We start from the raw sequence: 12,255 nt of genomic DNA, 5'->3' as shown, positions 1-12,255 counted from the left end.
TAGCTGATGCTTAAATGTTTTCCTGTCATTCATTCTGTATTGCATAACCAGCACACTGTGATATAACAAACATTTTATTATTATTTTGGAACACTGTATTCCTGGCACTTCTGGTGAGAAGAGCTTACCATTACTGTCAGTAAGGATTATAATTGATGATGATGAAATTATTAAAGAAGCTTAGAGGCCTCTCTAAATTATACTATGGAAGAATTTTAACAGATGTCCTAGGAGAACTCAGTCATTAAAGAATATCTTCAAATAAATGAATGAAGTCAATTTTTGTGATTTCATACCAACAAGTGGACTTCCAAAGTCAGACCACCGCATGCGGCATGCCAAAGAAAAGGTCTGCTATAATAAAGTGTTTGGAGCAGATGCGTATTTCTCTTGTCTCAATTTGAGGATTATAAACAATAAGGACTTTGAATTTATTCAGATGATTAAAAATCATCAGAATTACTGTAACAGTTTTTCAATAATGGAGAATTAAAGTTCTGTAATGCATTTCTATTATAAATATTTGTTGAGTCCCTACTCTGTGCAAGAGAGGGACTTTTACTAAACCCTTGGAGAGACACAAAGTCTCTGCCTTTAAGTTGCTTGTGTATAATTTTATAAGACCTGTAGTCTAAGATATAAACCTGCATTTCTGAAGGAGGAATTTAATAATTGATTTCTGGTCATTGGTAATAGAATAAGGTTGTGTAAAATACTTCAGGGGTAAAAGCCAGACTGCCTTCATTATGGGTCAAAAGTTTAAGAAAGGTTTCTATCTAAATTTGATTGTTACAAAGAAAGGAATGCTACATTTACAAATGTTGCTATATTTATATGGCATTTATACAAAATTTGAAAAAAATTAATTTCCATCTTGGCAAAACACTTCAGTCACTGTGTATTTAATGGGGTTTCCATTTGAAAACAACAATCATTAGTCTTTAATATATTTCATACTTCTGTGGAAATAAGACAGGTTGGAATAAGAAACATTCATCTTCACTAGTCTTTGGAAATATCTAAAGTAATTGACTAGCTCAGTCTTCTGTGATGGCCTGGTGACCACTAACTGTGACTATTTGCATAATAGTCAACTCTTCACTTCTGTGGTGATAACTGTTTGTATCTGATTAAAATTAAGACTGTTTTAGTTCTCTTGACTTTTCCAGAAGTTGCAAAAATTGAGATTTGCTGTTCTGCTTTAACCAAACAAATGCACACATGGGGATAACAATATGCTGAGTTTATGCAGATTTTACAGCACGAATCTGAATAAAATACCCACTAATAGATCCTTAAGGAGTAATAAACACACATGAATTTTCCTTAGTTGCACTTTAAAGTGATTTTAACATACTACTAGACCTTAACAATAATATTTAATTGACAAGATTATGCATTTGTATGGATTGAAAAGGTGGTAGATATCTAATTCCAAATGAATCATAAATTTTACTTTTGCATAACATGTTTTATTAATTTCTTTATGGCCAGGATATTCTACTTCCCTCCTGGTGAGAGATTCTTAAAACATAGTACAATAATTTTAACACATTTAATTAACATTTATCATCCACTTTATAAAGCAATCTGACTTTTGTCCTCATAAATACTCTCAAATTTTTCTGGATTATAGACCATAGGAAGACTATGGAAACGTATCTAATGGAATTTTTGTCATAATTTAGTTCACTATTTAAGTAAATCTTCCTTTCTTTGTTGACCCTATTCCAAAGTAAGCTGACAAACTGGATGACGTATACTGCTGTGAAAATGAAAGCAAACTTAACACCACTACCTGATAAAATAAGACTGTGGACTTCTCCATGGCATTTTTATATTCCTGGTGCCTAGGACGGTACCAGGCAAATAGTGGTAGGTGCTCAATAAATGGCTGTTGAACAGCTAAATGAAGACAGGCACTGTTGACTTCCCTTGTGGAGTAACATGTTTCTTGGGAGCCTAAGAGGTTGTTTTATACGACTGAAGCTCCCAATTTCAGGGAGTAAGGGGATAAATAAATAAGAGATGCTAGCAATTATGATTACGTTAGTACTAAATCCATGTTCTTTTCTTTGAAAATTTAATAGTTAAGCAGAACATGTACAAATGAATGAGAGAGAAAGTAATGACATTTGACTACTGATGATCCTGGTAGATTCATGAGATATTTGCCCATTTCAGAAAATGCAAATAGAGTAAGTGTATATAGGATGTTGATAATATAAAGAGGTGTTAACACAAAGACCAGGATTGGCTCTTTCAGGACTATTAACATTTCTCTTTGAAAATATATGCCTAGAGAAGATTTTTAAAACATGTGCCATTAACCTGATAGATGGAGTCATTGTGCTCTTACTCTCAATGATCGTTTCTCTCCCGTGTATCCAAGAAAGGGAGCTGGCAAGTGCTAGACTATCAAGTAGATCTGAAATAGTTATCTTATGACCAATCTAGTGAAAAAATTGCTTTGTTTGCATGTCTTACTCTTAGTAATGAAGGTGGAGGACATAATGAAGCTAGGGACAAGACATTGTCTTTTCCATTTTTCCTGTGACTGTTTTAGATTTTTATTAAATATATTTAATAGTGTAAATTAGTAAAGACAAGTAAACTACTAAAGTTCTTTTCTCTTTTTCCCTTAAATTAACTTTTTATTAAAGTGTAATATAGAGGAAAGTACATATCACAAATGTAAAGTTAACTCTTCATTAATGTTCAGACTAAAACATGACTTTGAAAAGCTAAAGTCTGAGTTTTTAAAAGAAGGCCTGAATTCATTCTACTTTTTCAGGGGGTTTCTTGGCTCTTTAATGAGGCTTTTGGAAAGAGTGGTGGCAGTAGAATGCAGAGTTCTAGGAAGAGGCTGCATTATGTTAAAGATGGATGTTTACAATGGTAACAAAGTGTTTTGTGTCCTATCCTTGTGGGAGAAAAGAGAGAGAGAGAGAAAGAATATCTTGTCATCAGCGAACAAACACAAACAAACCAGGGTCTTCTTCTGGGTATAGTTACATTATTTGTACAAGTGTATCCATTGGATGTTGGTGGGGAACATCTGGGAAGATGAGACACTGCATTCTCAAATACTCCAGAAAATCTGTGTTCTAGTATTGCTCCTGATGAAATTTGAATTTTCTCCTGCTATAACTAGCCAGATTCTCTACAAACAAGGATTTGCTATTTTCCTTTAGCTGTAGTAGTCAGAGATTTGCTAAGTAAGACAAATGAAAAGCAAACATGGTGATGTCAAGATGTATATAAAAGTCATTAAGTTCTCTTCTGGAATGAGAGCAACTCTAACTCTATACGTTTTGTAGTTGCATTAACAATACAACCCTATGGAAGTTGGTGCTCAGAAAACTAGCTCTTAGGTCCTAGGTAGTTCTCACATTGATCAGTTAACACAAAATGCCCACTAGGTTCTTAGCCCTGTGATAAGAACAGTAGGGCAAATAGAAACATAAATGGTACAGGCCATTCAGGACACTCAGTTTACTTGTAAGAGATGACTAATGAATTGAAACAATTAGTGACTAGTCAGGTAGGCTGTGTGTATCAGGCTTCCTTGTGTACTTCAAACTGTGGCCAACCAATAGGAGTTCAGTATGTTGACCACTGCCTTATGCTTTCTAAAGCAAGACAAAACAGGATCTTAACATTTTAGACAGATTTTAAGAACCACCACCACAACAAAACAATGGTTTGAAACTGAAAAGGTTTATGTTAAGGCATATTTATCCTATCAAATGAGACTCCCTTCTACTCTCCAGAATTAACTGAGATCCATATATGATCAGGCATGCACTTTTTAGCAGTAAGAAGACATCTTGACCTTGAATGCTTTTCACATAAAGTTTCTGGGGCCTTTATTTCTTTTACAATAGACACTGCAGCTTTCACAGTTTAGGCAAGTGACTCAGCTATTCTCTGCAATGAAGAATATGGCCTTTTAGGAAGTTGCTCTCTCCTCGCCCCCTTCCGCCCATCTATATGCCCTGCCTCTCCCTCTCTGGTTGCTCTCTCACTCTGCATTTTCTGTCTTTCCCTCCGTCATGATTTACAAACATTGGAAACATTCCTTCTAACAGATTAAAGAAGGTTTCTCTAATTCTAGAGGAATAGTTTCCTAGAAATAAGGCATTAAAATGATCTTCACTTGCTCACTGTCTTTAATGCTGTAATAGATGCTAATCGCTAATATGCTAGGGATTTTCAGTACAAATACTTATTTCCCATCACTAAAAAAAGTTAAATAATCTTCATGAAAGAGAAAATGAGCCCCCCTGAGTGTCACTCTGTTTGCATATTAGCTCGTAGCCAGGTCTCTGCCAAGTTCCTCTCTGACTGACTGCTGCAGATGCTCTTTCTCAAGTATTCTGAGTCATATCTTTAGTGCAAGTCCTCAGGGACAAACAATAGCACCTGTTCCTCACAAGATATCAGGCCAGTTAGCCCATTCATGTATCTTTAATGAAGCTCTGGGGCAGATGGCAAAAATGGCATCATCAACAACTTAGCACAGAGAAAACAAAGGGGATAAGTGTTGATGCAACACTGTTGTTTTATGAATAGGAGTCGTCAGAACCTAAGCATTTCACATGCATCTGCTGCTGTTTTGACTGTCTAGAAGATGTGAGGAACACCCGAGCAATTAAAATTTCTGGGCATGTGGCTTATTTGATCAAGAATGTGTTCCCCACTCTCTCCAAATGGGAAATGCTTTGGTCAGGGATTGTGGGAGTTTAGAGTTAATGGGCAGTTGTACTTTGGGGCGTACAGTTTGTTTCTTTCATGAGGAACTGACTAAGCTTCACCTATGATAGGGTTCCCGGTTTCTAGTTAGTCATTCAAATTACATACCCAGCCAGTTAGTGCTGACTTCCAAAGCAATAAAAGTACGGTAGTTTCATGCTCAGAGACATATTTTTGGCCATATCAAGTTTTCTTCTTTGTAATAACAAAATTTTTATCTCTTTACATATGGGATAATTAAAGAATCTCTGAATTTGTGCTAAGGGAAAGCTACACTTTCAAGAAAAAAAAAGATGCTATTTGAAATTTTGATAACTTCTTGGAAAAGACATGTGGAGACTGGTCATTCTTTGATGGAGTGAGGGGAATTCTATTATTTTTTATTCTTTAGTAAAATATTTTTGGAGGTTGCTGTTTCCAATTTGACTGCTTTTGCTGGCACTTCACCAAATGGGAAAACAGGATGATGGGAAGAGGAAAGACAGGCTTAGATTCTTCAGAGCAGGGTGGAGCCTTATCTTCAAAATTCTGTATCTGCCCTAAGCACTAACTCTCAGTGCAGTAAACTTAATTCACAGCTTCCATAGGAGTATTTTGGATGCTTATGTGGTTTTTGTATGGCCACCAAGCCCTCTTTCCTCCCTACCTTGCCCTGGCTTTCTATTTCTGTCCTACCTTCAACCAATAATTTTCTAGTTAAGTTCAATAAATGGAAAACTGTGAAAGTGGGAAATAGTTGCTTTAATTTATGCTTTCTACTCATATTATTTGCACTGGGATATTCTGGTGAGCTTCCTGTAAAATTTGGTGGTGGAAGTATTCATAGACCTCCACTATCCTGGCTAGTTTTTAAGACATATAATCCTTTAAGATAGTTTCACACTGGGGAAATCTGAATAAGACTGTTATATTGTATCAATATCACTGCCCTGGTTGTGATATTGTACTATAGTTTTTCAAGATATTACCACTGGGGTAAATTGGGTACAGGGAAAATGAGATCTCTCTGTATTGTTTATTATAACTGCAATTAAATTTATGATTATATTTATAAAACATTCAGTCAGCTGTTATCACAAAGAATTACATACCTTACCCCATTTAGATTTGCTTAGTAAAAGATGACTTCATGGTCAATATAATATGGTACTTAAAATAATTAACTCTGAACCTGATATACCTGGACTTGAATTCTGGCTTTGCCACCTTTTAATTGACCACGTTACATAACCTTTCATGGTTTTGTTTTTGTCATTAAATGAATGAGGATAATAACAATAAATACTTCATAGGGTTTTGAGGATTAGATGGGATAGCACATGTAAATCATTTTCCCAGTGCTTAACATATAGGAAACTCAGGAAATATTAGTGTTATCATCCTCAACATGATCATCACTATTGTTACTTCCGTAATTAGAACTTAAAGAAGAGATTTTTATTATCTTTTCTTGGCCTAGATTCTAGTTGGTGACTGGATATTTTGGCTTATCTTTAACAAAGGGCACTTTGAATTTTCCCTTCATTGTTTTACTGAAAAAAAAAGGTAAGGGCAAATTTTATCATTGGAGCTAAATGATCATTACTAATTAATGTAATATTTATTATAATTAATGATAGTAGATTTGAGATCCAATTGTTCTGGGTGCAAAAAAAGAGAGAAAAGGAATAAACTGAAGCCCAACAATGTCATATCCATACTCCAGAGTCACCTCTCAAATATAAAATTATTTTCAGTTGCAGACCTCCAGACTTTCTCTACAAAAAGAGTGTACACACATGATTTCTCTCTTTTCTATCACTAAAGTCCATGTGATTAGTGGAAAAAAAACACCACACAGGATGATTAGCAGTTTTGAACTCTAGATCCATATCTGCCATGAGTGGTGTGACCACAAGCATTGAGAACTTCTACCATCTCTAGCCACCTGTTTCCGTGTGTAAAACTTGTGAGGTTTGAATTAAATCAGTGATTCTCGAAGAATGGTCCCTGGACCAGCAGCACCAGCTTCACCTTGGAACTTGTTAGAAAAGTACACTTTCAGGCTCCCACGCCAGATCTACTGATTCAGAGACTCTGAGGGTGGGATCGAATAATCTTTGTTTTAGCAAGCCCTCTGGGTGATTCTGCTGAACACTGAAGTTGGAGAATCACTGCTCTGGATTAAATTTTAGTCTAATCTTATATTGTTGGGCCCAGACTCCTGTAACCTGTAAGTTTCTCATTCAGAGGTCTAGGGTGGGGCTCAATGATTTGGTTTCTAAAAATTCTCAGGTGTTGTTGATGGTACTGGTCAGGTATCATACCTTGAAAACTGCTAGGTGAGATCAGCTCTAAGCTTCATTCCAACTCTAAGATCATATCGTTACCATTGCTCTCATAAGGTCTTCTGTCCCCCTCCATATTTACTTCCTCTCTCAGTTTATTGAAATTGCCTCTGAGCTCCTAGTTTGCATTGTAAGTTTCTATTATATCCTACCTTGTAGAGGGTGATGGGCAGAAAGGACCTTGCCCAATTTCTTTCATCTTAAGTTAATATAAAACACCTATGGCTCTTTGGCATTAAGAATGACCCCAGATAACTTACTTAGTTATTTCATGTACATACTTAGTTACAAAAGAAATATCTTCAGACACCAAGATTCAAGAATTAAGGTCTCATACCTAATTGCTGTTGTTGCCCTGTCTTATCATCTGAAGAGCTGGGGTGAGGCATCAATGTTAAAATAAAATTATGTTTTCATTCTAAGATGCTGCTTAATTAATAATACTAAAGATCCAACATTACATCTACAAATGATCCTTGTAAACCCCTCTCTTCTTTTTCATGATTTTTCTGGATACATGGGATGGGGCAGTGCTCTGTGAGACACGGCATCTGCTAAGAACATGGCAAGCCTATGCCTGCCAAATGAATTGTTTAGTTGGCTCATGTTTTCTTTTTTGAAGTGGGGCTATGAGTAAGACGCACTGTTTCTTGTTGTATCAGTAATTGGTGATTTTCTAGTACTGAATATGCAAACTACGTAAGAAAAGAGCAAGGATCCAACATTTACTGAGTGCCCATTGTGTGCCAGTCACTGTGCCGCGAGCATTACTTGTCTTGTCTATTTAATCTTCACAATAACCATGCAAGGTAGCATTATTAGCTTTGGTTTTTACATGAGGAAACGGACTCAGAAAGGCTAAGTAACTGTTGAAGCTTGCACAGCGAAGGAAATGGCAGTGTGTAGATTTAAGCTAAGAATCTATGTGACCTCAAAGCCTTCATAGGCATAGTAGGTTCTGAATAAATAAGTATTGAATGGCTGAATAAAGGAATGACTATATCACATTGTCTTCCTAATGCCGATTTTTAAACAATCAGAGAATTATAAAGTTGAAAAGGCTTTACAGGTCATTATCTAATCAGGGTTTTAGTTATGCACGTCCTTTAAAGGATCTCTGACTTTGGGAAATACAGCCTTTACTTGACCACCTCTAGGGAAACAGTACACACACCTCTTTAAGCAGAATGATTGCTGAATAACTCATTATTAGAGCATGCTTCTTTGCATTAAACTCTTCCTAAAATCTTTCTTTTGAGGCTAGCTCTGCCCTTTGTTAACTGTTCACACTTAATCTGGTTATTTTCCATACATTATTCTTTCAAATATTTGAAGATACTTATATCTTATCTTTCTCAAGCTAAATAGCCTCCAATTTTTTCAGCTGCTTGTCAAGATCCATAGCACATCATAATAACAACTTAGTGTTTGTTAAATGAAAGGAAGACTAAATATGATACCTAGATTTCTCATATTCTTCTTCCCCTTCTTTAAGAATGTGAAGTATAGGTATATGCTAGGACCGTATTTCTAGAAGTAAATGAAATTATTTCCTTTGATGTATTCTTGCACTGAACAATAGTCCCCCACAAAAATATTGTGTTTTATTTTCTGACATAGAACAGTGCCCTCATCTCTGACATCACAGGTTTGCATCAGGTCACAAGCTGGAGCCAAACAGCAAACCTAGTGCTTTTCTTCAGGGTTAAAGGCAAGACCTGGGCACAAGGGGATCAGCTCCAATTTCAGCAGGCTAAGTTTGTACTCTAATGTAGAAAACTTGGGCTTACCTCAGCTAAAATGGAAGAAATAGCTGCCCAAAGCTAGTTTCTTTCACGCCCCACTGGCAAGGTAGTAATTGCACAAAGACCTTTTTATTATAAGTTGATTTTCCTGAGAAATGAATTCAGAAAAAATACTGTAAAGTGTTTATTTTTTGCTTGCCCTTTATTAACCCGCATCTTAGGGCTTTCCCTGGAGAAAAACTGTTGGTAAATGAAACCTCTTAGACCCACACAGAAGCATTTTTGCACTGTGTCCTGACTGTGGAGGGAACAGGAACAGGACAAGGCAAGTTGGTGCTATTTAAATAGGGTCATCAGCCAGTATATGGAATTTTGCCTAAAGAAAAGATTTAGGAATTTAAATGGGGGAAGGGTTTGGGGTTGGTAGAATTACTGGTAAAGGTTTGTGTCTTAAACAGGGTATAATGCAGCCCTTTTATACTAGTAAAGAGGCCAAAGACCCAGTTTGAACTAAAAAATCATCTCTGTTAGTACATCCTAGTTTTGATCTTTAAATAACAAAAGTCCTGCAGTTCAACCTATAAAATCATGCCCTAACAGCCAGGATAAAACCTTCCTGTGACACTAAACTGGAATCAGGGCAGCATGCATAGAGTAAAGAAGGGAGCTAGAAAATTAAAATGTGATTTTCACAGGCATGATTCTGTCATAGCTCTTATTTTCTTTATATGGAATACAAATACTGATATAGAGTGAGGATTTTCTATTTTGCATTTTCATGCTCTTTGATACATTTATTGAGGTCAAATGAAATTTGATATAGTAGGATTTATTATGAAATGCTCTCTGAATACAACTCCATAATTACTGAGCTACATGGTAGTGCATAAAGCTGTAAAACTGCTTAGCCAGACAAGCAATTTATATGTTACATCGAGGTGTGTATGGCAAAGAATATTAGTTTAATTGGGAGCTAAGATGTAGTAGCCTTAAATCTGAAGAGCTATATGTTTAACATAATGCAGCAAGCCTTTGAAATGAGATACCTAAACTGGGGAGATACAGCTCTTGGAATACATAACAATTAGACATTATTTTCTGACCAAGGATACTAAATACTGTTTTCAAAATAAAGTACAGAATGCAAAGCAGGTGAAAGGGCAAAACCTTTCAACATAGAACAGAGTGAAAAGTAAATTTATTTCTTCTAGGTCTTTGTTTGAAAACAGAAAGAAAATAGAAGGAAAAAAGTCAAGATAAAAGAAACCATTAACTACAATTTGGTGGAAGCAGGAATGAAGCAAATTCACAATGAAGTTATGTCCTTGGTGTGCTAATGGAATCTAAGAATAGGAATTTGGTGGATTTTGCCTGAATTATCTCAGAGAGCAGATTTGAAATGAAGTTTGGGTATCAACACACCATCAGGATTGAAAAACAAATATTTCTTGGCCTACATTTGCTCTCTGTCTGATCATAGGCTCTCTTCTGTTTAGCAGGTTCAGGGTCACATGCCTCCGCTCATGATCCCAATTTTTCCACATGACCAGCGGACCCTGGCAGCAGCTGCGGCTGCCCAGCAGGGATTTCTCTTCCCCCCTGGAATAACATACAAACCAGGTAAGTAGAGAGGAATTTAACATCTTTTGGAAATGCTAAAATCCACATGTTTTTGCTTAGTAGTCACAACAAGCACAGGACCATATGAAGAAACTATGAATAAAATGATCACAGCTTATTTTAAAGTAAAATTAGAATTGGGAAGTTACTTGGGAAGGGGTCATGTTAATGAACTAATGGGTTGCTAAAAACTTTTTACTTTCTTTTCCTTCACTTGAGTGCACATAAAATACTACTCACCCCTCCCCCTGAGGATTACAAATTTTTGTCAGCTTTCTCTCATACCTTTACTATGAGTAATTGTCTTTGGTTAATGATACTTTCCTCCTCCTGAGAGCTTTTATACTCTTATATTATACTCACATACAGTATAATATGTTGTTATTGTTTGTTGTCTGATTGCTCTTGGAAGAAAAATTAAAACTGGACTGATTTAATTATCTTATCACTAATAGGTAAGATGCCTTTTGATTTTAGTCTAAATAATAAAGCATTCAGTAGTATTTTCTCCTTCATCTTTGAATCTCAAAAAAACAGATCACATAACCTTGCAGTGAAATACGTTTTGAGATCAGTTAGCAAATGTTATGATTTTCCTTTATTCCTCTGAGTTTACTGGACTCCTGGGGAATTCAATTATGGGTATAATGGTTTGAAGCTTCTTTTGGAGCCTCCTTGTAAACAGGTTTAAATGTTTAAAGATATGTTGCCAAAGGAATTCAATGTAAGAAGATAGTCAAGTAAATAAAAGTCAGCCTTAATTTCGTTTGTGCGTTCTTTGTAAGTGACCTCAGCTCAGAAGTAGTGACCTTATTCTACTCATTAATAATTTCTGTGTCAAGTTCTTCTTAACATATTAACTTGATTATATTAATCACCAAATCTGAGTATAACAAACCTGAGTGTAGCAGTTTCTTTGTGTATGTGGGTTATAAAGTGAACAAAAGCATTTTAATATGCTTAAGTATAATAAAATGTAAGTCACTTTATTAAAATTCTCAATAAGGAAGTTAACTAAGTAGCATTAAAACAAACCTGGTGAGTTTTAACATCTATTTTAATTGCCTGTTGCCACTGATTACTATTGTGCATTTGGTAGAAAACCCCCTTCCTTGTGAGGAAAGGTAGGATATCTGTGTCAAAACTCAAAAGATTCAAGGAACAGAGAAGTAAGGGATTAGCTAACTGAAGGACTGACTTTGAAAATTCCTCAGATACAAATTAGTCAAACCTAATATTACCAAAGGTTTTTGGATACCTGAATGAAAGAAAATTGTGTTATTCAAATCACTAAACATTGATTTTTCTAGAGCAGAATTTTTGATATACATACTAAGGACGCGAGTATATTTTGTCAGAGAATATACTTTTGTTAGTGCAGTAGTTCAGTACTTCTCTGCTCATTGTAAGTAGTTCTCAATGATTTCTTCATCTCGACTTCCTTTGAAACATTGATGGAATCTAAATTTACTGGTTTATCCTGAATCTGAGTTGTCATCCCAATACCAGTCTCAGAAACCTTTCAAGTGAACTGTACATGGAAACTCACTTTAACTTCAGTGTTTCAAAATTAAAATTCCCCACATTTCAAAATCAGATATGGGCCTTATTTTTTATGAGACATAGACATCAACATAGTCAACATGTTACTTACCTAATTCTGTTAAAACAGAGTGACCTCAGCTCAGAAGGTCATATACTATAATAATGGTATTATTAAAAACTGTAATACCATTTTTCATGGGGGAAGATATTGTTATATAGTTAATGAATTTGGACCCTTAAAAAATATCTTGCCACACAGCATC

At 35.6% G+C, this 12,255-nt stretch overlaps 1 protein-coding gene across 11 annotated transcripts in view; it reads left to right on the top strand.

Annotated features, from left to right (window-relative positions):
- SOX6 (SRY-box transcription factor 6) overlaps positions 1 to 12,255 on the top strand; it is a 622,190-nt gene that overhangs the window by 486,781 nt on the left and 123,154 nt on the right. For 7 of the 11 annotated variants that reach the window (XM_073216252.1, XM_037026991.2, XM_037026992.2 and 4 more), the window contains one exon: positions 10,324 to 10,447. In XM_073216252.1, the coding sequence (XP_073072353.1) occupies positions 10,324 to 10,447 (124 nt within the window). The remainder of the gene's footprint in view (positions 1 to 10,323; positions 10,448 to 12,255) is intronic. The other 4 variants (XM_073216253.1, XM_073216255.1, XM_073216251.1 and 1 more) reach the window with 1 other exon arrangement.

The sequence above is a fragment of the Manis javanica genome, chromosome 11, assembly GCF_040802235.1.
Source record: "Manis javanica isolate MJ-LG chromosome 11, MJ_LKY, whole genome shotgun sequence".
NCBI classification, from domain to species: Eukaryota; Metazoa; Chordata; class Mammalia; order Pholidota; family Manidae; genus Manis; species Manis javanica.
This window is presented reverse-complemented; position numbering and strand designations above follow the sequence as displayed.